Source organism: Strix aluco, chromosome 9, assembly GCF_031877795.1.
Source record: "Strix aluco isolate bStrAlu1 chromosome 9, bStrAlu1.hap1, whole genome shotgun sequence".
NCBI lineage: Eukaryota > Metazoa > Chordata > Aves > Strigiformes > Strigidae > Strix > Strix aluco.
Genome location: NC_133939.1, coordinates 25,649,707 through 25,676,918, shown reverse-complemented (window position 1 = coordinate 25,676,918; position 27,212 = coordinate 25,649,707). Strand labels below are relative to the sequence as shown.

At 45.0% G+C, this 27,212-nt stretch overlaps 1 protein-coding gene across 4 annotated transcripts in view; it reads right to left on the bottom strand.

Annotated features, from left to right (window-relative positions):
* PLD1 (phospholipase D1) overlaps nt 1-27,212 on the bottom strand; it is a 68,562-nt gene that overhangs the window by 12,582 nt on the left and 28,768 nt on the right. For 3 of the 4 annotated variants that reach the window (XM_074834265.1, XM_074834263.1, XM_074834264.1), the window contains exons 9-21: nt 25,051-25,203; nt 24,159-24,308; nt 22,788-22,871; nt 20,953-21,034; nt 17,729-17,839; nt 16,192-16,392; nt 15,297-15,513; nt 14,243-14,356; nt 11,966-12,094; nt 11,501-11,619; nt 11,233-11,346; nt 3,575-3,685; nt 2,761-2,849 (exon numbers count right to left, since the gene is read on the bottom strand). In XM_074834265.1, the coding sequence (XP_074690366.1) occupies nt 2,761-2,849; nt 3,575-3,685; nt 11,233-11,346; nt 11,501-11,619; nt 11,966-12,094; nt 14,243-14,356; nt 15,297-15,513; nt 16,192-16,392; nt 17,729-17,839; nt 20,953-21,034; nt 22,788-22,871; nt 24,159-24,308; nt 25,051-25,203 (1,674 nt within the window). The remainder of the gene's footprint in view (nt 1-2,760; nt 2,850-3,574; nt 3,686-11,232; nt 11,347-11,500; nt 11,620-11,965; nt 12,095-14,242; nt 14,357-15,296; nt 15,514-16,191; nt 16,393-17,728; nt 17,840-20,952; nt 21,035-22,787; nt 22,872-24,158; nt 24,309-25,050; nt 25,204-27,212) is intronic. The other variant, XM_074834266.1, reaches the window with a different exon arrangement.

Genomic DNA, 27,212 nt, shown 5'->3' with positions numbered 1-27,212 from the left:
ACTATTTTACAGACTGTGTCTGTGACTATAGAAGTTTGTTTGAGCACCCAATAGCCCAGTCACACTGATACTGGTGCAGACTGGTGTGTATGACTGCCTGGCAGAGCACAGCAAAGATTACAGAACTATCACAGGCACAAAACCAAAATCTAACCTGACGTTCCTCCTACATACTTGTTTTTAGAAGTCAGAAACCTGACAAAAGGTGGGAAAAGCTCAGGGCACAAGCCAGACCTTGATCATTCAAGGAAGGCAAGCATTTCACTGATACATCACAACCCACAAAAACTCAGTTCCAGAGTTCCCCCAAACTATACTGCACCCTAACTGTGATCCAATTCAGGACAAAAGCTACTATTGCGACATTGCCTGGGGCTTCTCTTAAAGCCCACCTTTGGGTTTTCTTTGCTGACGCAAGTCAGATGCATCTGCTCTGCCAGTGCCTTCCAGGCACCCCTGGGTGTTGGCAATCCCCTGCCCTGCACCCCGAAGGAGGAGGAGGAGGATGCTCCATTCAAGGGTGCTGCCACTAGATGGCAAACGCAGTTTAATCAGGACAAAACCATTTCAGGAGCAGCCTGAAAATGAGTCAGTCTGCAGTTTTTGTAAAAGTATTCCTTCCTCGGGCAAGTCGTCCCTGTGAATTTAAGGGCAGAGGAATCATGAAGCACTGGGGTCTCGTCCGAGCTGGAAGGGAGACAGTGAGGACCTGCATTTCTTTAATTTCAACCAGCGCTTCCTTATACCTGTGCTATGCACTGTAAACTCGCTTTAGTTTGTCAGCAGACCTCAGAAACAGTTAATGAGGTCTTACCCATACACCACAAGAGACTTTGAAACAAGCCTGTTTGTATCATGAAAAGGATCTACTAACAAAAGCAGCTTGTTTGTCTAAGCCCAGTGCTTATTAAACTAGTTAGAGAGCCACCCATGAAAAAAGAGAGGAAACCAAGAAAAGAACATTATTAATTACAACAGTAGAAAATATTTAGTCTAGAAGAGTGAGAAGAGTACAAGCTTAACTAAAGACCTTAATTTATAATTAAACATCTGTGTCATCTACACTGTTTTCCTGGGGCAGTTTGGAACATAAGCATTATGATACAAACCATTTAGGTCTGAATTTACTTTTAATCTTAGGCAATGCCAAGCACTCTGGAGTGTGGAGAATTTGAATCTTATATTCAGTTAGGAATCACTGACATTAAGCTGGCACAATACTGGCATAAAATTGGAGTAATACAAAAGTGAGCATCACATCTGAAAATGGGTCACTGAAGAATTTGTGTGACTCCTTTTTGTGCTAGACTTTTTGATATCTGGACATAACGACACCCATTACATAAACTTTATATAACAGAAAAATCGTAACGGATTAGCTGGAGAATTTGTTGCTACCTCAGTAGCACTGGTAAAAGCAGGCAACTGATCTAAAGGGCCTGTGGCAATCAGTTCCCAAAGGCAGGAAAGGCACTCCAGAGCGGCTTTCCAAGGGGACACCGCACAGAGATGCCACATCTGGCTGCCTGCGAGCCTTGATGTTGTAACGCAAACACCAGCAACGCCAATTCCAACAGCACTGGCACCACTTTTCATTTACCCCGGGTGAGAAAATCCACCCCATCTTTTCATCCTTAGCTCATTTCAATTATTTGCGCTATACATTGCGGCTCACAGATTACCAGCAACTCCACCCTGTTACTCTGCCCTGTTGTTAATGGCGTAGCAGATAACACCCATGCTCTCCCGGTTTGAATAGTGCTCCTCTTTCCACAGAGGAGCATGTCAGTTCCTGCAGCCTTGCAGACACTGCTCGTACCCCAGTGTCTGTCTGTCTCGGGTCGGCCGCCCTCACCCAAGTGGGAATTTCCAAGCTCAAGTGCTAAAGAGAGAGAAATTTCTGTGACTCCAGCAAGAGCACCTCTAGGAAAGCAGCCCCTACATAGCTCTTGACAACTACAATATGGAAAAAATAATAATTGCAAGAAACTTCTCCAGGCATGGCAAAAAAGCACGAGGGATGAAAGGAAGAAGATTAGCAAGTTTTCTGTACATCAGCCCAGCAAGACCAGGATACAGTTTTAGAATATGACATATACGCATCTTAAAGACTCCAGGAGAGCAACCTTAGGCAAGCTCTCCAGAATCAAAGCAAAGACAAGCCACTATCTGTGGTATTAATGTTAACATGAGATTAGTTGTGCTGAAGTAGGAATGTTCTAAAACATGGTTAGGTTTGATCCATCCAGGAACAAAGGATGGTCCCCTTGCAACGGCTGGAGGTTGTAAATACCCTCCAGCACTTACCAGAAAAAGTTGTTCAAACAATAGCTGAACCCTGCGGTCAAATCCTTGAAACATGTTTGCTTGACCTATTTGAAGCCAATCCTCTCTATAGATAATTTAAATAAACCACAAATCCGAGTTCAACCTTCTCACACATTAACATGCCTTACCACACAGTTCAAGACTGGTTGGTTATGTAGCAAAGGTGTCACTGAACCGGAGTATAAAAACTTGCTTTTAAACAAGTTCCATAGTTAAAAACACATTTGCATCAAGGTAAGTCCAGAAAATCACTTTCTGGCTGTAAAGAAACCACTGAAGAGTCTCATTGCTGCAAACACAAGCAGATGTTTGGCCACATCAGTTCTGTGTTGGAAAAGCTATTGTACAGCTGTGTCCATTAAGATATTATTTCACACCACACCATATAAATGCACCTGGAAGACTTTCATTGCTTTGTTAAGAACAGGTTACCTGTGAGCTTTAAGAATCCTCTGAGCAATTGCATCGCCGATCTTGTTCCAGACAACTTTGTCATCAGCACAGCTAATAAAAAACTGGTTCTGCAGGAAAAGCAAGCAAAGCTACTGTCAGACACTGTCAGCAACGAACAAAAAACATTTGCATGCTTTATTTCAGACCAAGAGCAACTAAAGATAGCTGGGTTTGTGTGCCATTTGAGATGATGCTTTTTAAATTATTATTATTATTATTAAATGATGTGTGTGTCTGTGCTTGCTTAGGGAATGAATTATTAATCACACTCCTTAGAATGTTCACATAAAGAACAAGTGGTCCTAACAAGTGGCTAAAAAAAGGTGAAAAAAAAAAGAGGAGAACAAGCATTTCCATTCAGCCAGGGCTGAGAGTCTCTCCGACACGGGAGATTCCTGCAGCTCCAGGCTGTACAGATGCAAGACCAGCCCTGTGAGATGGAGGGTTTGGGCATGCACAGGGGATGCTGCAAAGCCATGGAGGGGACAGGAAAACTATTGTTCAGGTCCTGGAAGCTGCTGGCAATTTTGCAAAGATGCTCATAAACGAGAGGTCTACTTTTGCAGTCAGAAAGCTGTCAGCCCCTGGAAACAGCCCCAAAAATTCAGAGCAGATTCTGTATTAATATCCATATGATGATCCTTTTGGGTCCCTTCCAACTTGACATATTCTATGGTATGTAACTAAATTCATAAAAAATTAAGACCAAACCTCAAGAGGAAGAACTGCCCTGATGGCTGCGAGCCATGCCCAGAGCACCAGGACGCTCCTGCTTTCCCTCACTGCCACTCACTTCTATATATATGTAGTGCTTGCTGTTTTCTATCACGCTGACGTAGGCATTGTGGATGGACTCCTCGTGGTATTTAATGCCCGCGGACCAGTCAGCAGCAGAACGGATCACCTGGAAAGAGAGAGATTAACACCTTCAGCTCTCTCCCGCCCAGGACAGCACAGCATTGTAACTGAATTATTTAAGAGGCAACGCTCTTCCCTGGCACCGTTTGCCTGTCAGGATTTCACTATGTAAGGTAATATGTGCAACACTCACCATTTATACTACATTTGTAATAAGGAGAAAGGATGCTCAAAAACAGTAGTAATGTTTAATAATGTTCTGATTAAAAAACATAAGTGCCTTGTCCCATTAGCACCCTCTCCCACCTGAGCAGTTTTAGATGCGATAGAAGCAGCACAAAAGTTCTGTTCTTGCTTAAGGTCTTATGATAAACTGCTTTTAAAACAACGTAAGTTTCCAAGCTTTAGGGGTGCACATCCAATCAGTGATCTCCTCTCTAGCAATATTTAAAGCTGGTGTCAAGCCAAGGTAATGTGTTTTTCCCACAAACAGGTGGTACACGATTTTATACAGTCAGTCTGATAATGCAGGCCATGTCTTTGTCCTGAGCACTTGAGGTCATTTACTTCTGCCAAGTTCTTGCATAAGCCATCTGAATTGTGATGATACAACTTTTAAAATTCATAGCAGTTCAGCTGCCCACACTTATTTAATAATTTTTACTGGAATCCACATTTAAAGTAGATACCGCCATCCCTGGGGCACGTTCTTCCCCTGCCTCCTGCAGCTCTTGTGCAAGAAAGCCAAACCACTACAAGAAACAACCTTTGTTCATGCTCTCGGCCAGGCCCCACAGCAGATAGCTTCCCAGCTCCGACAGCCAGAGATGCTGCCACATCTCCCACTCTGCTTTGAGTCAAGAAGCAACCACACTATGCCCTAAGTGACATTTTCCTAGATGGAAATGCAGTTTTTAATTAAGTGTTGGCAGGGTATGTGCTCAGGGGAAATAATTACTCATGATTAGCCTCTGTCTTTAAACATTGTCAAGACAAAAAATTGAAACAATAGCCTTAAAATATCTCAATACAGCCATTTACCAGCACTCAGGACCAGTCACACAGAGGACAAGATCCAAATTCTGAGGATCTATGAAATGTGTGTGTCAGTATGTGCAAAATCCTGATCTCTTTCAGGGCTCAACAATTTTCCCTGGAAATCCCTCCCATGGATTTATTTGAATCCTCCATGTCCAGCTTGTGCTTTGCTCCATGTTACTCTCCCTGTCCCCCCTGACCCTGAGCTTTGCTGTCACATTGTCATCTCCATCCACCATCAAAGCAGGCTGCTGGCCATGGCATAGCTGAGGACTTTTGAGAGCTAATTACCAGTAGTATACCAGCAGATAAGGATTTGGCTCTTTGGTCCAGATGCTGCATGCCTGAACCAAACCAATCCTCTCATCTCCAGAGCATCTCTGGAGGTGGCACTGAAGGGCACTGCTGTTAGATAGCGCACAACTCCTGAGCTAATTCCTTCCCCTGGACAGAAGCAGCCCTCTCTCACAGGTCACCAAAAAAGAGATCTTGCAACTCTCCTACCTGGCTGCTCTCTTGGCCAACAGGAGCGAGCACTCTGCAGCCTCCCAGACTGAACGCTGGGGTCACAGATGCTTGACAGAGGGAGCCAGCCTGAACGCAAGGGCCATCACAGACTTCACTGGTCCCAAACAGCCACCCTTTGCTTGCACAAACCTCGGTGAGGCAATGCTGTTCATGCCCATGGGGTTTTAACCACCCATTTGCTTTGCAAAGCCAACACTGCGTGCTCCCACACACCCCAGGCTGGGCATTGCTGAAACCCCACCGAGCACCACGGCAGATAGAGCTTCTGAACAAAATTCCAGCATTTGCATTAACAAGGACAGAAAAAAAGTTTTTCTGGGTAGAAATCACACTAATTCTTCCATACACACATCTTAGGCTGCAGCCTGGGCAGGACCTCAAAACCCTTCCACCTTCACTGTCAGAGCCGGTGGCCCACGCCTTCCCTGCCTTTTGTCCTGCTTTGATGAAAACCTGGGGCCACAAAGCATGTGTCTGTGGGCTGGGGACCTCCAGCAAATACAATCTGGAATTGCACTTCAGAAAGCTGCAGACTGCAGCTTCCTAGTGTACAAAGTACTGATATTTAATCCTTTTTTTTTTTTTTTTTTGCTAGTTAACTTTGTCCACACTCTAAAGAGCCGCTTCTCTTTTCAAGATAAGCTGCTGAGCCCTGCACGAAACAAAGTAACTTCCACACCCTCATTTACAGCAGCAATAGCTAAAACTGCTGGGGATGAGGAATAAATATCCTTTTCTAGATCAGGAGCTTGACAGCACCAAAGCCCCTCACTTTGAAAAACAACTTTACTGCCAGGAGACAAGTTTATTCCAAACCAGGATGCCACCCGATGCAACAGAGCGATCACTCAGGACCATCCCTTTCCAGCACATCATCCACCTGCCCTTCCCTGCCCTCCTCTTCACCCCTCCACACATCAGCACCCCAGCTCCCTCTGCACACCAGGCTGCCCGCTGTTAGAGGCCCGTCATCCCCCTGCTCTTGTCCCACGACAACATGTCATGGCTCATCCTAAAAAGCTGGCTCAGCATCACCCAAAGAGCTTATGTCAGGTACAACCTCAAATCCATGTCTGGAGGGAAAAAGAGGCATCAGAAGATGCTGGCTGGGGCAGCAGAACGGGTGTAGGGTGTTCTAGCTTGGACCTCCTCAACATGAAGTTGTTTTTAACCTGGATCACTTTGGTGGCCAGCACCAATCACGGCACAGCTCCGCAGACACGGTGACAGGCGAGGAGGTGGCAGGACAAGGGCACCAACATTGGTGGCTCTGCAGCCACCAAGGGCAGCATCGCATGGATGGGGCACACGCCCCGAGGAAATGGAGCTGTGGCTGTGGCACTCAAAGACAAATACACACCTTGAAGCTTCCTACACAGGCCTTCCCTCTTCACTGGTGTTTCATCTCACACTTCTGGACATCTCTACTTTCCTGTCAAGGTACTCAAAGTAAGCTGGTTCCAACCCAACCTATTTTCCAAAGGAAAAAAGGCCACATGCTGCCCAGCACAGCTCATACCAACCAGAGTTGGTGTCTCCATGCTCCTTCCCTCTCCTCTCCCTCAAGGCTCTCAATAGCAGCACTCAGTGCTGTGCCAGACTTGTCATCCCTTTAACTTCTTTAACTGATACAACAGTAATAAATTTGATGTTTGTTATGGGCTAATGCACAAACCCTGAACAATGCAAGCTCTCATGCAGACTTCAAAGAGGTAAGGGCATTAGCCATTGCCAGAGCATTAAATTTTCATTGCATTTACATCAGAAACTGGATATTGCCTCACCACGTCAAATCTTCTGCAGCGCTGGCTTTGGCTGATAACTGCAAACTCTGGAATGGAAATAGAGAGCTGGAAAAAAAACTGACACTGCCTTTGGCAGACGGCTATTTGACTCTTGCAAAAAAAAAATCAATGCGCAATCACATTGCTATTGCGAGCAAAGCCCAAAAGTTCAAACGAAAGAGGATGAGAGACCATGTCTAACCAACCCGCGGAGCTGACAGGCTCCCTTCCTCCTTCCCTGCCTGTACCTCCACATCATTTCCCATGCATGCTGCATTCATCCTCCCTGCCCAGGGGAAAGCCCCTGTCAGTGCTGCTTCTGCTGTCCCCACCCTCCCGAAAACACTTTCCTGCTCCTCTCCTCTGACAAAGGAGAGCAAAACCAGATGGTAAAACGAGGTCAAAATCTGCTGCTAACAGGTCAGTGGCTCGGGCTTGCAGCAACCATGCAATCCCCACAGATCCTTTGTGTTTTCCCTTCCTCTGATCTGCCCACAATTGAAGACAGATTTGCAAACAAGTTCAGAAAGAAAACTGGCAGCCAGACCTTCTTCAACCACCCCACAGCCAAGGACAATCACTGAGTCCTGGGTTTTACCTCGGGGCAGTAACTTCTGCCTATAAAGTCCCTACACAGCACCAAAATGGGGATAACAAGGGTCTGGCTGTTGGCCAGCCAAAGGATTCAGTATCAGGAACTACAACAATATTGCTCTAGTTTTTCTGGATAAAAAAATTAGTGAAAGTTTTAGTGTATCCATGTATTTCTGTGCTAGACTGTACCACTGAAAGGAGATATGAGCACCTGCAACCCTCTGGTCCAAAACGAATATATTTGGCAGGCAAAAGGTTGATATTCCCGTGACTGCAGGAAAGGAGAAGCCACACAGGGTCAACCCGATGCACACCCCAGGAGCTCCAGAAAAAGGCCAGTGGGAGGAGGCGGGGTTCAGAGCCAGGCTGCAGGTGTCCTCCACTCTCTCCATCTCCTGCAGCAGCCAAATCTGAAACCATCATCAGGAGGAGAGCCTGAGCCACTCGCTGACCCACAGCAGAAACTTCAGGGATGCTCAGGGGGGATGCTCAGGGCACTTGTGCCACCCAGGGACTGATGAAAACCAGGCCAGCATCAGCATCTTGCCTCTGTGCCCAGCAAGATCATGGAGCTGATCTTCCTGGAAACTGTGCTAGGGCACATGGAAAATAAGGAGGTGGGCGATTGGTGACAGCCAACATGGCTTCACTAAGGGCAAATCGTGTCTGACAGATCTGGTGGCCTTCTACACCAGGATTACAGCGTTGGTGGATAAGGGAAGAGCAACTGACATCATCTACCTGGACTTGTGCAAAGCATCATGCTGGTCTAAATTAGAGAGACATGGATTTGATGGATGGACCGCTCAGTGGATAAGGAATTGGCTGGATGGTCGCACTCAAAGAGTTGTGGTCAACAGCTCGATGTTCAAGTGGAGAGAGCAGTGACGAGTGGCGTTCTTCAGGGGTGGGTGTTGGGACCAGTGCTGTTCAACATCTTTGTTGGTGACATGGACAGTGGGATCGGGGCACCCTCAGCAAGTTCACCGACAACACCAAGCTGTGTGGTGCAGTCGACACGCTGGAGGGAAGGGATCCATTCAGAGGGACCCAGACAGGCTGGAGAGGTGGGGCCATGCAAACCTCAAAGTTCAACAAGGCCAAGTGCAAGGTCCTGCACATGGGTTGAGGCAATGCCATCCACAAATACAGGCTGGGTGATGAGTGGACTGAGAGCAGCCTGTGGAGAAGGACTTCGGGTTATTAGTGGATGGAAAACTGACTATGAGCCAGCAATGTGCACTCACAGCCCAGAAAGCCAACCCTGTCCTGGGCTGCATCAAGAGAAGTGTGGCCAGCAGGCCGAGGGAGGGGATTCTCCCCCTCTACTCTGTGCTTGTGAGACCCCCCACCTGCAGTGCTGTGTCCAGCTCTGGGGGCACCAACATCAGAAGGACACAGACCTGTTTGAGCAGGTCCAGAGGAGGCCACAAAGATGCTCGGGGGGCTGAAGCACCTCCCCTGTGAGGACAGGCTGAGAGAGTTGGGGTTGTTCAGCCTGGAGAAGAGAAGGCTCTGGGGAGACCTTAGAGCGGCCTCCCAGTACTTAAAGGGGGTACAAGAAAGATGGGGAGGGACCCTTGATCAGGGGGTGTAGGGAGAAGATGAGGGATAATGGTTTTAAACTGATAGAGGGCAGATTTAGATTAGATATAAGGAAGAAGTTCTTCCCTGTGAGGGTGGTGAGACACTGGCACAGGTTGCCCAGAGAAGCTGTGGCTGCCCCCTCCCTGGAAGGGTTCAAGTCCAGGTTAGACAGGGCTTTGGGCAACCTGGGCTAGTGGAAGGTGTCCCTGCCCAGGGCAGGGCGGTTGGAACTGGATGGGCTTTAAGGTCCCTTCCAACCCAAACCGGTCTCTGATTCTGGAGAAGACAGCCAGAATTAACAGTATGCACATGCAGAACCATGCCTCAGAGCTCAAGGAGATCATCCAGAGATAACCCAGCTGCAAGCAGCCCAGGGCCAACGGACCTGCACCCAGGGGAGAGGAGTCATCCTCACTGCTGACACTGTGCTTGGTGCTGCAAACACTCTTCCCCCCAAAGTCTTCCCTCATACCAGGAAGGCTGGTACATTGCAGGACAACATGTTTTGAGCCTAATATCATATTGTTTTATTTATCTGGCTATACCCTGATAGGTCTCTAAAAGCTGCAATTTGACATAAATTAGAAATGAGCAAGGTAGTTTCAAATGAATAATTTACAAGACAAACCTGTTCTCTTTTCGCTGTTTATGGCATTGCTGAGAACAGCCCCTGATTTCCTGGAATGTATCAGTTATTTGCAACGCCCCAACAATGTTGTGATGAGGTTAGTTTCAAACAGCTCACCCATCACTCAGCATTGATGTATGCATCATTTAACAGTCACCACTTGAGCTTCATCCTCTTCCCACGGGACTGAAGGACAGCTGGACCTAGACATGCTCAGTTTAATTTCTTCTTTGGGAACTGCTTCTAGTTCTGTAATCAGTACAACCTAACTTTTTGCTACAGCAAACCTCATGATTTAGAAGTTGAAGTTTATTTTGGGGTTAGAGCATGCTCGGGGACACAAGACCCCTCAGTTCCATGAGAACAAAATTCCCCAAAAAGCTGGTGTCACAGACACAGCCAGGACGGCATTTTCAGCCAAAGGGAAGCATGATGGTGCCTGAAGTGAGACTATTTCTCAACAAACTGCAAGTATTGTTTTGGGGACTGATGTGAAATGCTTGCGATCCATGCGACAGTGTCCCTGAGCTGGCCATCCCTCACACCACGCAGGGAGGAGCAGACAGTGCCCAGGCAACCCACAAACCCAGAAAAATGCATCTTATTACACTAAGCTTCCCCAAGCGTTGCTGTCATCTGGGTGGACCACTCCTTAGGCAGAGCAAAGGCATGCATTTTTCCTGGTTTTGGTCTAATTGCTCTTATTTCATACATCTTTCATCCACAGAGACACACAATTGCTTTGCTGTCTCAGCATAACTGTTTTGACTTTGTATTCTTCAACAAGTCCATGTTTGTGCTGGGTAACAGTAGTATTCAATATATGCACTCAATATAGCTAACAGGGTTTTAAATATAGGTATCTTGGCAATTATGACTGCAAGGATGATTGCCACAAATGAGACTGTGGGCTGACTGCGCAGAACTGCAGAGGACCCAGAGGGCTGAACGGCTAAAATACAGATGAAGTTCAACACAGAAAGCAACTGCCCCAAGACTCCACTTAATGCTAGACTCTACCTGACCACCACCTGTCTGAGCGAGGCATCGGGGGCCTGGTAGACTGCTCTGAGATAAAAATTCAGTGGGCAACCTCAACCCATCAAGCCCTCCCAAAACATAAAAAACAAACGTTAGGCATGAGAAAAGCAGCAGAAAACAAAACAGAAAATTACACAGTTATACAAAGTCATAGTGTTCCCACAACTTGAGTACTGCATACAGCTTGGTGGTATAAATTAATGCATCTCTGCTGAAAGAGTTGCATTATTTTATGGTAATTGAGGATCTGACCACCTATGTTGCGAGTTAGATTAAATGAGATTTTTTTGGTTTATAATTTCAAGTTCTGCAGAGGGCCTGTCAGACATCAACACTTCCTGCTGGAATGATGCAAAACAAGTTCTCTTGGATCAGGAGACCATCAACACCCACCTGCACTGTGGCACGAACAGCCTCAGGCACCTGATACTTCAACTCATTAGCAGTTTGCTGAGATTTTGGCAACAGGAATGGGTAGGACAGGGATCGATATTTGGGCTTCATAATCTGCCCAGGGAAAAAAGAAAAAGAAAAAAATCCTTTAAGAGATTGCAACATAGCAGAATAACATTAAAAAAAAAATGCATGCCTATGGAGGGCATGTGGATAAGGCAGGGGCTGTATTTATTTCTGTGCCCCAGCAGCGATGCCCACACCCCACCTTGGTGAAGTTCCAGCGCTGGATGAAGTGTCGGGCGACATCACGAGCTGCTTTGCCGTGCACCACGGAGGAGATGTCATGCCAGGGCATCCTCGGGGTGGTGTATCTGTCAATGAAGTCTACAGGACAGGAAAGCATGTTTGGCCTCCTCAAACAAAGCACATGAATGTGGAAAAGCACAGTGCCCCCCTCCTCAAACTGAAGTTTTTGGGACATGGCACCAAGGGTTGTGCAGATGAATTTAGACTTATCATGCAACTGCCCGCAGTCCAAGTCTATGGACCGTAAGGGTATAATTGACCCTAGAACCTTTCAAAGGGTGTTTTGCTGCTTCTTCCCAGCAGCCAAACCAAAACAGCCTTGTTACCTCTGTCTCAGAAGCACAAATAATATGTTTTGAGACTGAAAAGGTGCAGAAGGGGGTTTGGGGGAACGTCATGACTTCCAGGGTGCAAAGGCACTTACCAGCAAAAGGTTTGTCAAGTTGAACCCAGTCTTTAAAGACGAAGTTGCAATAGTCTTTTCCGTGCCAGAACCTGGTTTCCCCAAGAAGCTCACCAACACCTGTCTTCAAGCTACGGATGGATCCTTTATCTGTTACAGGCAAACAAGATAACAAAAACTCATGCTCCAAAGTCACGGCTGTCCATCGCACACCACTGGTGAGAGACTCAATGCCATGGAAAAGCATTGGTGGGACTTGACTGTCCTGGTTGGCTGAAGCTGTTTTCTCCCTAGTCTTCCTGTTACTTTCAAAGGATGCATATTAGTATTTTTTCTTCCTTATTTTAATATTTGTTATATAATTAGGACAGCTAATATATAGGAGTCCGTTATGGAAACAAAAAGCAGATGCTGAATTCTCTCTACATTGGACTAAAAAAAAAAAAATCACCCCATAATCATTTGTCTTTCCACAGTCCTGTGACACCTAAATATTACCATGTGGCAGTCCACTCCCAGCTGCGACTGACCTTAGTGGATATATGTACAGGAACATCACATACATTGTCTAGTTAATATATTCTACGCTACTAATGAACTACTTCCAACGTCCCTGCTAGAGGGTTTATTATTTTGCCTCTATGGCAGGGTGTATCTCCTCTAACAAAAGCTAGTCTTTATTAACTAAATGAGGTGATTAAAAAACTCATATTCCCTCATTAAGTATTGCAGGTTTTGTTTGTTTGATTTTGTTTTTCCAAATAACAATGTCATCTTTTGATAAAATTTTACACACTGAACAAATGGATCCCGAATTCCAAATTGATGGTGATACAATATAAATATTGTAGACAGGGATATTTCTAAAATATTGTTGACAGGGGTATTTCCTCCTAACAGGATCCCTTTTCTGGAGCACATATTTTGGGTGCAGAGTGAACTCTTTTTCCTCTCTCCTAAGAAAACAAAAAATGTTGGCCTAGACCAAAAACATGTAACTAGCATTATTTCCTGACCTTGAGAGCAGCCTTCATCTGCTGTACCAAATACCAGTGCAATAATTACACAGTAACATGCCAACAGCAGAAGCCTCTCCTAACCCAACCACATCACCAGGTAACCACAAAAACTCCTTAGCACAAAAAACCCCTTTCAACAGTCAACAAAATACATGTCGGCAGCAATGCAACAAGACCAGTTTACACGAAGCAAGCCATGCCAGCACTGCCGTAACCCCACTGAGGCGAGCTGAGCTAAGCCATGCCAAAAATGCCATGCAGCTGGTGTGCACCCACGGCTGCCTTAGGAAGCTTGAGCTGCTAGTGAGAGTCCAGGTGGAGCTGGGGAATTGCTGACTCAGCATGCTCGAATGGGAATGGGTGGGACACACCACCTGGCCCAAAGACACTTCACATACCCAGCTTCGATGACTGTACACCAACTCGTGAATGAGCATGAGGTGAGCACAGGGGAGACCACACTTCATTGCCATGAAGCAAATCATCTCTTCCTTGTTACCTGTTACTACTTTATAACCAATACTTTATAATTGGCAATTAATGCCTTAGAGGATAGACGTTAGCAAGAGGAAGATGTTGAAGGACTGCTCCTCACCCCACACCAGAACTCAAAGGCATCTTGATGAGGTATCATATTTTAAAATGGCCTTTCAACATTGGTCCAGAGATCAGAATAGTTCAGTGATCATAACCACCCACCCCGACCTGACTGCTTTCATTGATTTTAATAAAGGGCAAAAGAGGGGCCCCCCAGGTCTTCATCCAAACATAGGTCTAGCAGCAGCCACTTTGCTGTTTCCTCTCTGTTTTCATTTGTCTTCCCGCATCAGGCTTATTTTAAAACATCCAATGCAAAAGTTCCCAATTTCACTAACAAGTCCCTTCCTTTACAGGAAGGGAACTGCTGAAACAATAATTTACCAGAATCAGAGCTGTTTTCTCAACTGTTCCCTGCTGTCGTTACTGCAAATTTCTTTGGGTTTTTTATTTTTATTTTGTTGTTATTGTTGTTGTGGTGGGGTGGGTTTTATTGTTTGGTCAGTTGGTTGTTTTGGGTTTTTTTTTTCCTCATTTTTATTTATTTATGCTGCAGGTTTTGAAGCTTCTGGAGAAGGCTTTTCTGCCAGGATGTCCTCGGAGGGGTGCTAAGGATGCTGGGAGAAGAACAAACAGTGAAGGCTGACCCTGGCACCCAACCTAACTCTCACCATCACTACAATGCAAAAACATCAGCAGCTAAAGCCTGAAGGGGTCTGCATCTCTGCCTTCCTCCACTTACCCTCCCGAGGCTCAGCAAGCCCCTGCTTGGATTCAGTGTGGTGATGAAACATTTTCAGATGGGGTTTTAAACTCTGGATTATATTGGGTTGACTTCTAGTGGGGTTACAGTAACCTGCAGAAAGTCAAGATGCTCTGTTTATGGCAAAAATGCACATCCACTTCTGCTATAGTGGTGCCTGATCCTGTCTGAAGACACCTTGCATGACAGGATCTCAAAGGAGACGCCAATTTGCCAAAATGACAAGTGACCAGCAGGCAAAGGACCAAATTTAAGATCCGGCTGGTTTTAAACTGAACAGATCTATTGAACAGCAAAGCCACAGCTATGTCCTGAGCTGACCGCCACCAAGGCAAACAACGTTCCATCAAGGCTTCCTCTGCAGGGAGTGATGGAAACTCAAATAAGCTCCCATTATGACCAATATACAGCTTCAGGAGCTGAGGACCTCAAGAACAGATTTCAGGAGGGACTCACTCCATGCTAGAACAAACGTCAAGACAATCCTTGTAATTTTAGCTTTGAAGTTGCTTTTAATGCGGGGAATTAAAAGCTGCATTCAAATATTCAACTGTTGAATAGCTTCTCCTCTCTAGGAAGTGGGTAAATTGGGAATATTTCCATTTAAGTGAACTGATTTAAGCCTAAGCAACACTAGTCTGTGAGAGGGGATAATCACATTCAGAAACCGTTTTGCTTGTTACAATAAATACAAGTTGAAAAATGAAAGATTCGATTCTCCCTTACAGAACAAAAGTTTTCAGCAATATAAACAATAAGTATCACGTACACTGTAACATGTCATCTGACAGCTCATGACAATTGCTAATTAAGTAAATGCAAATCCACTTAAAACTTTTCTTGTATATTTTGCAGTGACACAGATTTACATATTAACTACGCATAGTTATAATTCTGATAGTTAAGAAATTCATCAACTTTCCTTCCTTACAAAGAACACATTACCCTAGAAATTATGTGAATTGGCAACGTACATCCACCCACCCACCTCCACACATGCTTTATATATGTTTAGTTGAAAAACATTACTTACTTGATTCACTGTCTATGCTGCTGACGCTGTCAGCGTGGTGAATGCCATGTTTATGGAGATGCTTGTAAATACTGAACCTTGAAAACTTTTTTGGTTTTCCTACTCCTTTCATTTTTGACGTGTCTGGGGCATCATCAGCATTTCTCTGGAACAACTGGCTTTCTGGGGACAGAGCTTGAGACTGAAGGGGTATACATTCAGACGACTCCGCTGCAGACTTAAAAGACACAGGACGTTGTTGCAGGTGATGTACGGACAGGTTCGCCTTTAATTTCAGATTATCATGCACATCAATGCTCAGAAACAACCATGAGCCAAACATTGCTCCATGACAAAGACACACTTCGGTGGGAACTACGAATGCTTTTGAGGGAGCGTCTATACTGAGGAGGCACTCGACAGGAAACTCCAGTAACACTAGCAGTATTTGATTCCATAAACGTACTCTGGATTATTACTCCTCTTGGAATTCTCATAAATTTAGACCTCTTTAAATTTTTGAGAGAGCTCTGTATGCATACAGATCCAGGTTAGCAGAGAGCTCAGCAAACAAGGCACCTGTTGAGGGCCCGAGTATCCAGAATTTCAGAGCACTCTGCGAGTGCCTACTGTGCACTTCTAGTAAATTTTATTAAGAATGTGGCCTCCCAGTTGTGACTGCTGCTCCGGGCTCCAGGGGAAGCCCAGCTATCTCCAAGCCCTAGCAAGGGCTGGTCAAGATCTAGCCCTAAGGAGTCATTCGATACTCAGATACTTCCTCCTTCCCATTACTATTCCTCTTCAAACCTCCTACACCCAACCCTGTACTTAGAAGCAGACACAGCTTGTCCATCCCCACCGCAAACCTGACGCACAGATGTTGAACATGGCCACCAGCTGGAGGAAGCTCACTTACCACCAGGTTGGTCACAGACTTCGTTGCCGCCATTCGTTTCACACTGCCCACGTCAGTCAGGCGGTGCTCGTCATCGTCCCACCTGCCATATGCCAGGTCAATGCCACCCACAAATGCCACAGACTGGTCAACAATGACAAGCTTCTCGTGGTGGGCCCAGAGGTACACAGAGGAGGACACGTGGTCTGGGTGTCTCATCACCTGGAGAGAAAACCAAGACTCAAGCTCAGTGTCGCTGTCCAATTTACAACCCTCCAGCCAGAAAGCTGCCCTGATTTTTTTTTTTTTTGGCTGCTTGGGATGATGGGGAAACACTGGAGTTTTTAGAAGATGCCTCCACACAGATTGCTGTAATTACTGAAGCTACACTACTCCTCCTGCGTTGGGCTGAGCCTTACTGGCAGGCAGGTGCTTCCCCACAACGCGGGTATTCCCAAGCAGCAACGGTTACTGATGTTGGGACAGGTCACCCTTACAACAACAGTGCTCATAAGAGGACCATAGTCAAGGAAACCATTTCAGTGAATAAAATCATGCTTTCAGTAGAGCTATAATAGCTGAGCTTTCAAACACAGAGCCTGCTCTAAAAGAAAACAACATATTGGTGATCTGACTCACTTCTTTGATTGTTGCCACTACATAAGTGAAATGATAAGTTGGCTGTTTTTTCCCCATTTAAAATCAGCAAGTTGTGTGACATTTGTTTATGAGGTTCTTTTTGATGCTTATGGTAAAGTAATATCGATATCTAAGAATACAGTATATAGTTTTATTTTTTAATTTTAGAGGAGAGCCATTAGACCACCTTCCTGGGGAAAAAGCCACAGAGTTTCACTTGGCTGCTCCCCAAACCTGTTACACAGCTATCACAGATCTTCCAGTTACACCTTCCAGTCTTGCTGCAAAGATGATGGTGTATGGATGCTTCCCTTAACCATGACAACTGACCAAGTGACACTAAATCTATTATTCTAGCAGTTTGTTAGTCACCTTCATGCATAACATGTATCTTATTGCTCATTAAAATATATATGTCTCTAATTTCAAGAGACTGGGTCTAGCCTTCTCTGCTGGTTTGTGTGCCACAACTCATTTTCTGCTTGGTGGCAGAGCAGCAGCAAAGCAGCACAGGACAGTGCAATACTGTTCATTTACAATGGGAATGTAAACATCCAGTGTTGACTCTCATCATCTATATATGAAAAGAAATGCTGAAATGAGACAACATTCTCAAATTGTAATTTTCCATTTCATATAACCCCATTAACTTGTCACATGAAATACGTTTCTTGTGAATTAGATGTATAGTTGGCTTTGGCAAGTCTAAACTAAGCAATCTTATGTTCAATTATAACCTAAAGAAATGGATTTGCCAGATGTGGTAATCACTGTACGAGTGATTATCAGACTATTCCCACTGCAATGGTGGGAAACGCTGCTCTTCTGGTTCACACCTAAATACACTGAGGGTCAGCACTAGCTATCAAAAACAAATGAATGCCAATGTCCTTCATACGACTGCCTGATGTACAATTACCTTAATGTTTGGATGGAGGTGCATGAGTGTCCGCTTGCTATATTCACTGTTGATCCCTAGGGCAAGCTCCACCTCTTTGTACAGCATAACAAAAATTCTCACTCCTTGTTGCTGTCAGAAATAAAAGACACATGTTATGTGGGTTTGTCAATGTATACAGTCCATTTCCAAAGCGAGGAAAAGCTACGAGGCAGTAAGTACGTCATGCCTGCAGACAGAAATGCAGGCTGAGGTTACTTGTTCTTGGTGTCACTCTTCGAGATCCACCATGGAGACCCCACAGCGTGCAAGGGCCCCCACTGCTCAGGAAAGCTCTTCAGCTTCCAGAGGAGGGCTCGGTACCTGGATCTGTGTGTGAAGAGCTGAGCTACACCAAAGCCCATCAACACGTCGCTCTTAGAGCAGGCCCTTTTAAACACCCTTCGAGGTAAGATTTTGCAAACGTGATTCACTCCACATATAATCGTGTTGCACACATCCACTGAAGCTCAGTTTTCTGCTGCTTCATTGCTGCCCTGAAGTCTGCCTACAGTTAAAAGCCTCTGCAGGACAACGACACCAGTGCAGGCATATGGTCATCCCTCTCCTAAAGGGGATGCACCCAACTCAACACCAACAAACAAGCTCTTTCTGCTGGTAGAGCTAAACAAGCTCCTGGAATACACTGAGCAGTGCTCAAAGGACGGTGCTTTTTGTGACCAGAATGGTATCCACAGGAGGGTTTCTAAGGACACTTGTTAAAGCACTTTCAAAACTGCCAAGTACTTCCCAAACCTTGGCAGATGCTGGTCACACACTGGGACACCTTCAGTTACCATAAATCAGCATGATTTAAAATCCTGCAGTGGAGTTTGCCAGCTTAAACTTGTGACCCAAACTTCCCACAGCCTTTTAAGTTCCTATTCCCATAAAGCTGCTACTGAGAGCTGAGGCAGTCTGCAAACTGTGGATGATATTCTGCTCTGCGCTGCAGCCAGAGAAGTCCAAGGCAGCACTGTACATACATAAAGAACAGCCCTACCCCTGTACCTAGACACCAGCTTGGTGACTGCCCTGTGGAGTCAAGGCAATGCCGCAAGTGAAAGAGCAGGCAAGTATTTCCAGAAACTAACCTTAAAACACTCCTCACTTTTACAAGGTACTTATAGCCATAGGAAAATCCATGTCAACATGACAAACAAAGCCAAATTCTTCCACCCAGCAAGCATGCCCCGTGGCCACGTTTCATTTGCCAGAAAATAAAACTACTTCCAAATCAACAATAGTCAGACACAAAAAACTGGTTTTTTTCTAGGCATGTGGAGGGGTGAGGACTGTGATGACAACTCTATTTCAGCATGTCCACCTGGACTCCTGCCCTTCTACCACACCAAGAGTTCAAGAGACTTCCCCAGCTGTGCTGCCCTCCCTGACTCACCACTCACATGAGGCAAACTACCATTTCTAGCACCAGTGTTATCACAGGTTGGGTGAACAACTGAAGTACAGCCCACATCCATAAACACCTCACCCTCAGCTTCTCTGCCTGCCTCGCTTGGCTCCATGAAACAAGTTCTCTATCATCTGCATCCAGACGCGTTACTGGAAGGCAGAGAACAACCAGCAACAAAATAAACTGTTCTCCAAGATGAAAATGCTTAAAGGAAAAAGAAACAAAGCTAGTAGTTGCAGTTGCTTGCTCATATCTCGAAGTGCTGCACAAGGAGAGAGCATGCAACAGCACAGAGCTTTTCAGGAATCCTGACTGGGAGTGACAGGAAAGGCACCAGGTCAACAGCAGGTCTGAGCTTTTCTGTTCAGGAGGAACAGCAGAGAAGGAGAAATTAAAACAGAGAGAAAAAAGCCTTATCAAATTCATACAAACATTTGCTTACTGAACACGAGCATTTATTAACTCAGATAACATGGCAATGCAAACAGGAGTCCAAGTCTCCAAGTTATGTTTATCGTCTCCTTGTAAACAAGTTGAACACTGCACTCCAGCTCTAGGGAACGTGATGGTGCTTGTGTTTGTATACTACTATTTTTTTTTTTTCATGCTTTGCTGAAGCCCTTTTCCCACATCCTTTCTCAACAGCAATGCACCAGGACCCTCATGATCAGAGTCTCCACTGAGAAAGGACAGGCAGGGAGGACACAGCTGATCTGCCTCATCTTAGTGGCCACAAGAACTATGAGAATACAGAAAGGAGTGAGCAGGAACAAAGGAAACCAGGAGACATAGAGGTAGTAAGAGACAGCTACCAAAAAAAATAAAGCCTTTTCTAATCATATAAGTTATTCTTGGAAATAAAAATAAGAAAAAAACCAAAAACCTTTCAGGCTTTAGCCTTTCTTATATGCTCCACTAGAATTTATTATTACCAATGAAGGCAGCTGTGAAAGAGCTACAGCACAAAGAGCTTTGGGCAGCATGGCCCAGGCAGGACAAAGGCAAGAGGGGCTCCAACACATGTAACGGGGCTGGGAGACACTAGGATGATATTTCATGTCAACAGGCCCTTCTTTACTACAGCAAGAAATAACGGGTGAACAGCAAGAACATCCGTTCTTTGGTGTTTAGTTGTAGTAAGGCTGTGCAATGTATCAAGTATGGAAAACCCAAGGAGAAGGCTATCCTGGATGATCTTCAAGGTCTTTTCCAACCTAGACGATTCTGTGATTCTGTGATAGCATGAACCTCTGGATGATACCAACTGACTTTTTTGCTAATGACATCCTGATTTTCTTGGCAGACTGATGGTATCTTTCACTGCTTCAGCTCTGAAAGCTGCAGCACAGACACACAATACATGGTAATGACAGAGAGGATCTGCACCACACAGAAACATCCAAACCACCTACCAAGAGCCACCACAAAGTGCTTAGTTGTTCCCGTACATCTGAATTACATATGCCAGAAGGAAAGCACCGGACAGCAACAGCTCTTTGACCCCACCAGGAGCTGGTGTGGTTGTAATGCAAGGCTGAATGACCCTAACCTGAGGACTCAAAGGGGCAGTCAGAGAATCTGTCCTTCTGCCTCCAAGCTCTTCCAAACCCAAACGGGGGGAGCAAATCAAAACACAGTTTTCTGAGGCCATCTGAAATGAGGCTTGGCTGGCTTAAACTCTCATCCCTACCAAAATAAACGGTGCAAACGCTCCAGTCTCAGCATGACCCTGTAACTGGGTGGGCGTGAGGGGTTTTCTGCAGGGTGAAGGTTGCAGCTGGAGCTCACTTACTGCTTTCCGCTTGAGGATGCAGTCCAGCCGCCAGCGATTTCCTTCCACAACAGGCCGTTTCATGAAGATTTCTGGGCTCAGCCTAAGAAAATACAAGGGTGGAAAGAACACAGCATACGTAGTCTGCAAACAAAGCACCGGCCTAAATAATCAACTTGGGAAGCAAAGAAATCAAAGTTTATATAAAGCGGATGTGAAGGCTTGTGTCCCAGAGTGATGCTTTCTCCAATATCCTGTTCTTTGTTTTTTAATAACAGAGTATTACAGAGGGCAGGGGACATGTCCAGCACACTCATCTTAGTATTCAATAATCCATGAGACCAAGTTTAACAGTGATGTATAAATGGGGAAATTTGGACTCAGTCTATGAAAGAAAGATGCAACAAAAGAAAACCCCAAGGTAAATTTGAAAAATTGTGTAAACATAAAAAATAAATAAGAGTAGGATTTCAATTCTCCTGGTACTTAGGCTATCTGAGCAGCAGAGATTTGTGCTCAATTTTCCTTGCTACCTAAAGACAAAGCAATATGATCTCTCAACAGGACATCTTATTGATTCATAGCTTTAAGGATTACAAGGAATAATTAAGCAATCTCACCTAACTCCTGCAAAACAAGGTGACAGAATTTCATTCCTTTACTGTACCGAGCACAGGAACTTGTGCTTGGATAAAGTATATTGCTACATCCTATAAACATGTTTCTGACAACAGCCTTTTTATCTTAGACTCCAAGTTTCAGACAAGTTTTGGAATTTCAAGATACATTAACAATTGTCTGAATAAAACATTAAGTAAGAGACAACTGATCTGAAATGCAATGCTATTGCATTGATACCTGATGTTGCACGTGGGGATCCAGAAGCATTGGGTTTATTTGTGGTCATGTTAGAAAACATGTTTACCCCAGTAAATGCTAACATCGTATTTGGTTTTCCCATAATATTACCACCTAAGAACTAATCCTCTCAGTTCCTACAGGCAGTGAATTAGTAGCAAAAGGCTCATTTTACAGATGAAGAAAGAGGAGCACAGAGACATACTCAAGGTTAAAGAGGGCACCTGAGCCATGGCTTGGGAGCCTGCCCTACCATCCCATCCCCAAGGTCCAGGCTGGCTCAGCCAGATTAACCTCCACTAAGGCAAGACACAGGCAGCCACAACCAGCATCCAGCCAAAAAACTCTGCCTGAGTCTGTGAGAGCAACCTTTTTCTGCCTCAAACAGGAACCAGAGCACTGCATAAACATATTGAATTACTAGTTAAGAAGAGGGCAGAACCAGGTCCTTCAGCATCCACACAGCTCAGAAAGAGCAAAACCTCCCCTCTCCATTGTCTGGCCCATTTAAGAGCAGAGCAAAATCACAGCCCCGCCAAATGCTCTCATTGCTGGCCTGAGGCTTCCCCCAAGACGGTGAAGAAGAGCTGAAAGGAGGATCTCACACGGGATCCCACGGGAAGAGCACTGTTGGAGGTGTTTGAGCATCCATGTTCCCCTATACACTGAAAGACATTCACGCCCCTTGGGTTTGCAGAGATTTACAACCCTGATGAGCACCTCAGGCCACAACATTTGCAATTCAGGTGGTGCCCTCACGTGATTTCAGGCCTTTCCTTGGAAGGAGACAACGAAGCTGTTGATTTCAAGCATGCATTTTTGCTGCCAACCCTCCTGAAAAGGCCTTTGAATACAACACAAGGAGATGTTTGGGTGTGCTGCCAAACCATCTGGCTGCACGGCGAGTTGCCATACTGTAGGGCCTCCAAACAGTGCCGCATTGTCGGGAACGTCCCAAGAGAGATGTCTGGTCAACATACAAATATGTAAGTACAAACCACCAATCTGTGATGAAAATTTCTTCTTTAGCGGCTTCCATGGCATTTGCGACATCTTCGAAGTACCACTTAGCATTTACATACCTGTAAAAGCAAACACAGCGCATAGATCTAGGTTTCCTTCTCCCTCCATTAAACAAAGTCCACAGCTGAAGACCAATGTGGTTCTGTATTAACGCCATTTACATTTTCTTCTCAAAAGCAAACACAAACCTAGATTCAAGAACCAGGACAACACGCAGGAAGAATTTCATGCTGCTATTAGTAGCTTCATGAAACAGCACAATAAGAGATTATTAAGTGCCACTCGGTACTTCTGCTGACCGCACACAATATTCTTGTGTTTTGCCTGACACATGAGCTAGGTTTGGCTCTCAGGAAAGGATGGTGGAGTGGTGTTTGCTTTGATTTATGGAAACTATCTGAGTAGCGGTTGCCGCAAGGCAGAAGCTGCAGCAAGAGCACTGCAAGGGTTTGCTTCCAGCTTGAATCAATTTTTTGAGGTGCTTCTGGGAATGGCTAAGTGCAATCAAGTTACACCACAGACAGGAGCAGTTCTCATGGGACTGCTGTGTGCATAAAGCCCAGACATCCTCAGACTCTACACAGATTTGCATTTGCTGATTCTCTTTCATTCCAAAGCCAATCTGCAAGGCCTGAATCTGATGTTGCTCTTCAACCAGATGAGTGACGTTTGCACCTGAACACATCCCTGGTGCCCTGCAGAATGAGAATCAGCCTTGCAAATGTGGTGAGCCGGACATATCTTGCATTTCAGAGTATGAAGGACGTGACCAGACCATCCGTTGCAGAGGAGCATGGGCAGGACAGGCTGCAGCACAGCTGCTTCGGGAAGGAGATATGGAGAAGGGAGTAGCCAGACACAGATGTTTTCAATAGCACCTGCATTACTGAGGACTTACAACCCAGAGCCCAAAGACCTAAACCCTTAGGAAACAGTATTCCCACAATCAGAAACTGGGATAAAATTGAAGTCAGGAATATCTTAATGAAAGAGCAGTTCTGCTTTTAACTCATAAGCATCCTCCCAATTATATGTGCACCAAGGTACCATTTTTATCATTATGATAATAAATGCCCAACGTGTTCAAATTCAAACAAAACTTGATGTTTCAAAATGCTATTAGCTGTGATGCAAAGCCGTAACAGGATCAAAGCACTCCTGTCACCAGTACTGCTATTCTGCTCCCAGTGAAGGAAAATTCCTTTTACCCCCCAAAGTTCTCTAATTATCGTCAGTCCCTACAGCTACCAGCTCCGTCCATCACCCCAGGGCTAAGGCAGGCAGCGTGTGCCATGGCTGCTGCAGGGAGCAGTGCCCGCCGGTCGCAGCCCGGCCGTGGTCCTCACCACTTGGCCAGCGTGTCCTCCTGCACGGCTGCGTAGGAGCCGAAGCGATGCTCTGTGAGGAAGTCCTTGCCGTGTTTCCGAATGAACTCATCGATGCCCTGCCTCCACCACTGGGCATGTCTGTAGCTGTTACACTTCAAAATCAGCGACCTGTAAAACAGACGATGCACGGGGCAGGGTGCTGAAGCCACGTACATTTAATTGGGCTGCTCCTAGCCATCTATACACGTTGATAAATGCACCTCTACCAGCCATATTTTATTTCGGCAAAAAGTAAGGGCTTTGCTTTGTTGTTTTGCTTGCAAATGAATACATCAGCACTGAGCTGCTCTGAGTGACTACCATTGCAATGCCAAGCATAAAAAAAAATCCCAGATTTAAATTAATAGCATTAGCTTAACTTGGACCTAGGTAATGCTGCATTTTTTAAAAGATTCATTTATACTGTATGCTACCATAAAAATATTAAATATCTCTTTATCCCAAGCATGTCTTGTGGGTAATACACTGTTTGGGATGTAGAAGAACACGTCCCTGCTTGCAACATAAAGGAACAAAGTGCCTAGAAAATTACCGTAAGTAATTGCTGCAAAAACAGACTGTGCAACTCAACACGCACCATGGCCTGAGCAATAACCACAAGGATGGACAAACAGCAGCTGAGGCTCTAAATGCCTCATTAAGACATCGGAAATGATGAGCGTTACAGGCCAAATCCCCAGCAGGTATAAACACACCAGCAGCCGCCCAGGCGCTGAGCCCTGCGGGAAGCTGAGCTGCACCACGTCAGCCCAGCACCCCTCATTAACCCCTCCTGGAGAGGAGCATCGATTTTTCCTTAAAAAGGCCAAAGCAAATTACAAATGGGCTAAATGAGGTCTGTATTTCTTACCTAGAGAGATTGTCGATCTGCAAACCGTATTTAGTTTCTGTTTCTTTCTGGCCTATCTTAATGTTGAACTCCTTATCTACCAGCAGGACAAAGGCAATGGCCCCTGAGTCTGGCTTCATGTACAGCAGGAAAGAGTCCTTCACCGCCAGCCACCTGTACGGGCACAGCAACCAGGTAACTTGTATTTCACCCGTGACAGTTTTCAAAACATGAGCCATAAAAAAAAAAAGCCAATAAAATGGAAAAATGTTTCCTTCAAAACAAGTGCAAATCATTTATCAAGGAAAAGAAAATGTTCAACTAAATTGTAAAATTTCTTTTCAGAGGTTAGTCCAGGGTATGGTTTTCTTGAGCAGAAAAGTGCTTATTCTATGAACTTTGGTAACGAGTTTGAATTCAATATAGGACTTTTAGAGCTATTTGCATGACTCCTTTTTACAGAAGTCTTTGAAAATATAGGTTTCCTTGTCTTAACAAAATCAGTGAGAATCTCCCTGCCCACAAATCCTCAGTCAGATGCCCCAGCACTGGGCAAGGTGTAACAAGGATTCCTCCAGACCAGATTTTTCTTCAGCTTGTATGCTATATGGGAGTTACTTGACATTTCTAACATTAATTATGATGCTAGGATCACTGTCACTCCTATCAAAATATATGAACGAGGCATTTTGGAAAGCTTTTATTGCCAAGCAACAGGCACCCTGTTAGAAACACATGATGAGAAATGACCAGCAGGTTTTACATAAATACTGTAGCCTGAAGGCAACTCTGGGGAAAAACACATTTTTTTTACTGTGAATGGCATTTCTAATTTTTTCTACCCCTGCAGCGTAGCTGGGGTAACCGGCCCCCTCTGTCCCACACAGGTCTCCACCACCAGACCTTCGCCTCATTCTTCCTTCCACACTCAGAAACACACAAAGCAACAGAAAACACTGCAAAAATCTGTTCATTCTTGTATCTTTAGTAACAGCCTCAGATCCTCATCTACTTCCAAATCCCGTATTTTTTTCTTTTCTTTCAGGGCCCTGAAAGAGTTATCCCAGCATCACCTTTCATTTGGTGCCAAAATACCTCCCCCTCCCTATTTGGCCCATAATTTCACTCCCAAACATCCCATAAGATACATTTCCAAGTGATCCCCTTTCTGTTTTTCCCAGGCAGCTCTGCATGCCCAAGAAGTCACAGCATCGCCCCACTGTCCTCCTCTGCATCCCTTTCCACAGCTCCCGTGGCCATAACACACCAAACCTACTATAAATGCAATGAATTTTGGGTAGAGAAAACCCAACACCTGCAGCAAAGCTGTTGGAAAAGCCTGGCCATGATCTGCTCCATGTTCAGGGGGAGCTCTGCCCCCAGCTTGACATGTCCTAAAATTCTTCAATTAAACAACCCTCTCTGGGAAATATTACCGTTATTTGCCTATTTATTGATGCATAGCTGTCAGTCCTGCCAGGCCATGGCAGGGATTTGGTGCCCCTCTTGTGTTACTCTGCACACAATCCCACTCAAACAGTTCTCCCATCCCCTTTTTAGGCTCTAAAGGAAAATTGAGATCCATCAAAGCTGAATGTGCTACTGTCCCCACTAAAGCCTGAGCTCTGCATAACACAGGGAAGAGTTAACTGAAGGGTATCAAGAGGAAAAAACATTTTTTTTCCATAAAACAGAAAAAAGAATTAGAAACAATTTAATGACTTGACCTGAAAGAACGTCACATCATCTCCTTGTGCACGCATTAGAGAGATCTTCTGTAAAATTACATTAAAAATGTTGGAAAGACTATGAAGAAATAGGACCTTTTCTTCACATGAATGCAGAAAGATTTCGTTGGAAAACAGAATTTTATAAGATAAACTAACAAGAGCCCATTGGCGATGCTAAAATCCAAAGGTGGATAACGCTCAGGGAAGCTCTTACAGACCAAGAAATTGTTGCTCTAAGGCAGATATGTGCTATTTGGATTTTCAAAAGGAAAGATCTGTCCGGGAAGGGCAAGCTCCAGGAAATACCTCTTGCGTTTTTTAGATGCGAGGTGGTAACACACATACTGCTCCATAGCACACTCCTCCCTGCACTGCAGCCCCAGGGAAACACTGAGATCTAACACAGAAGATAAAGGGATGGGGACAGTAATTTACATCTGCCTACAGCAGGAA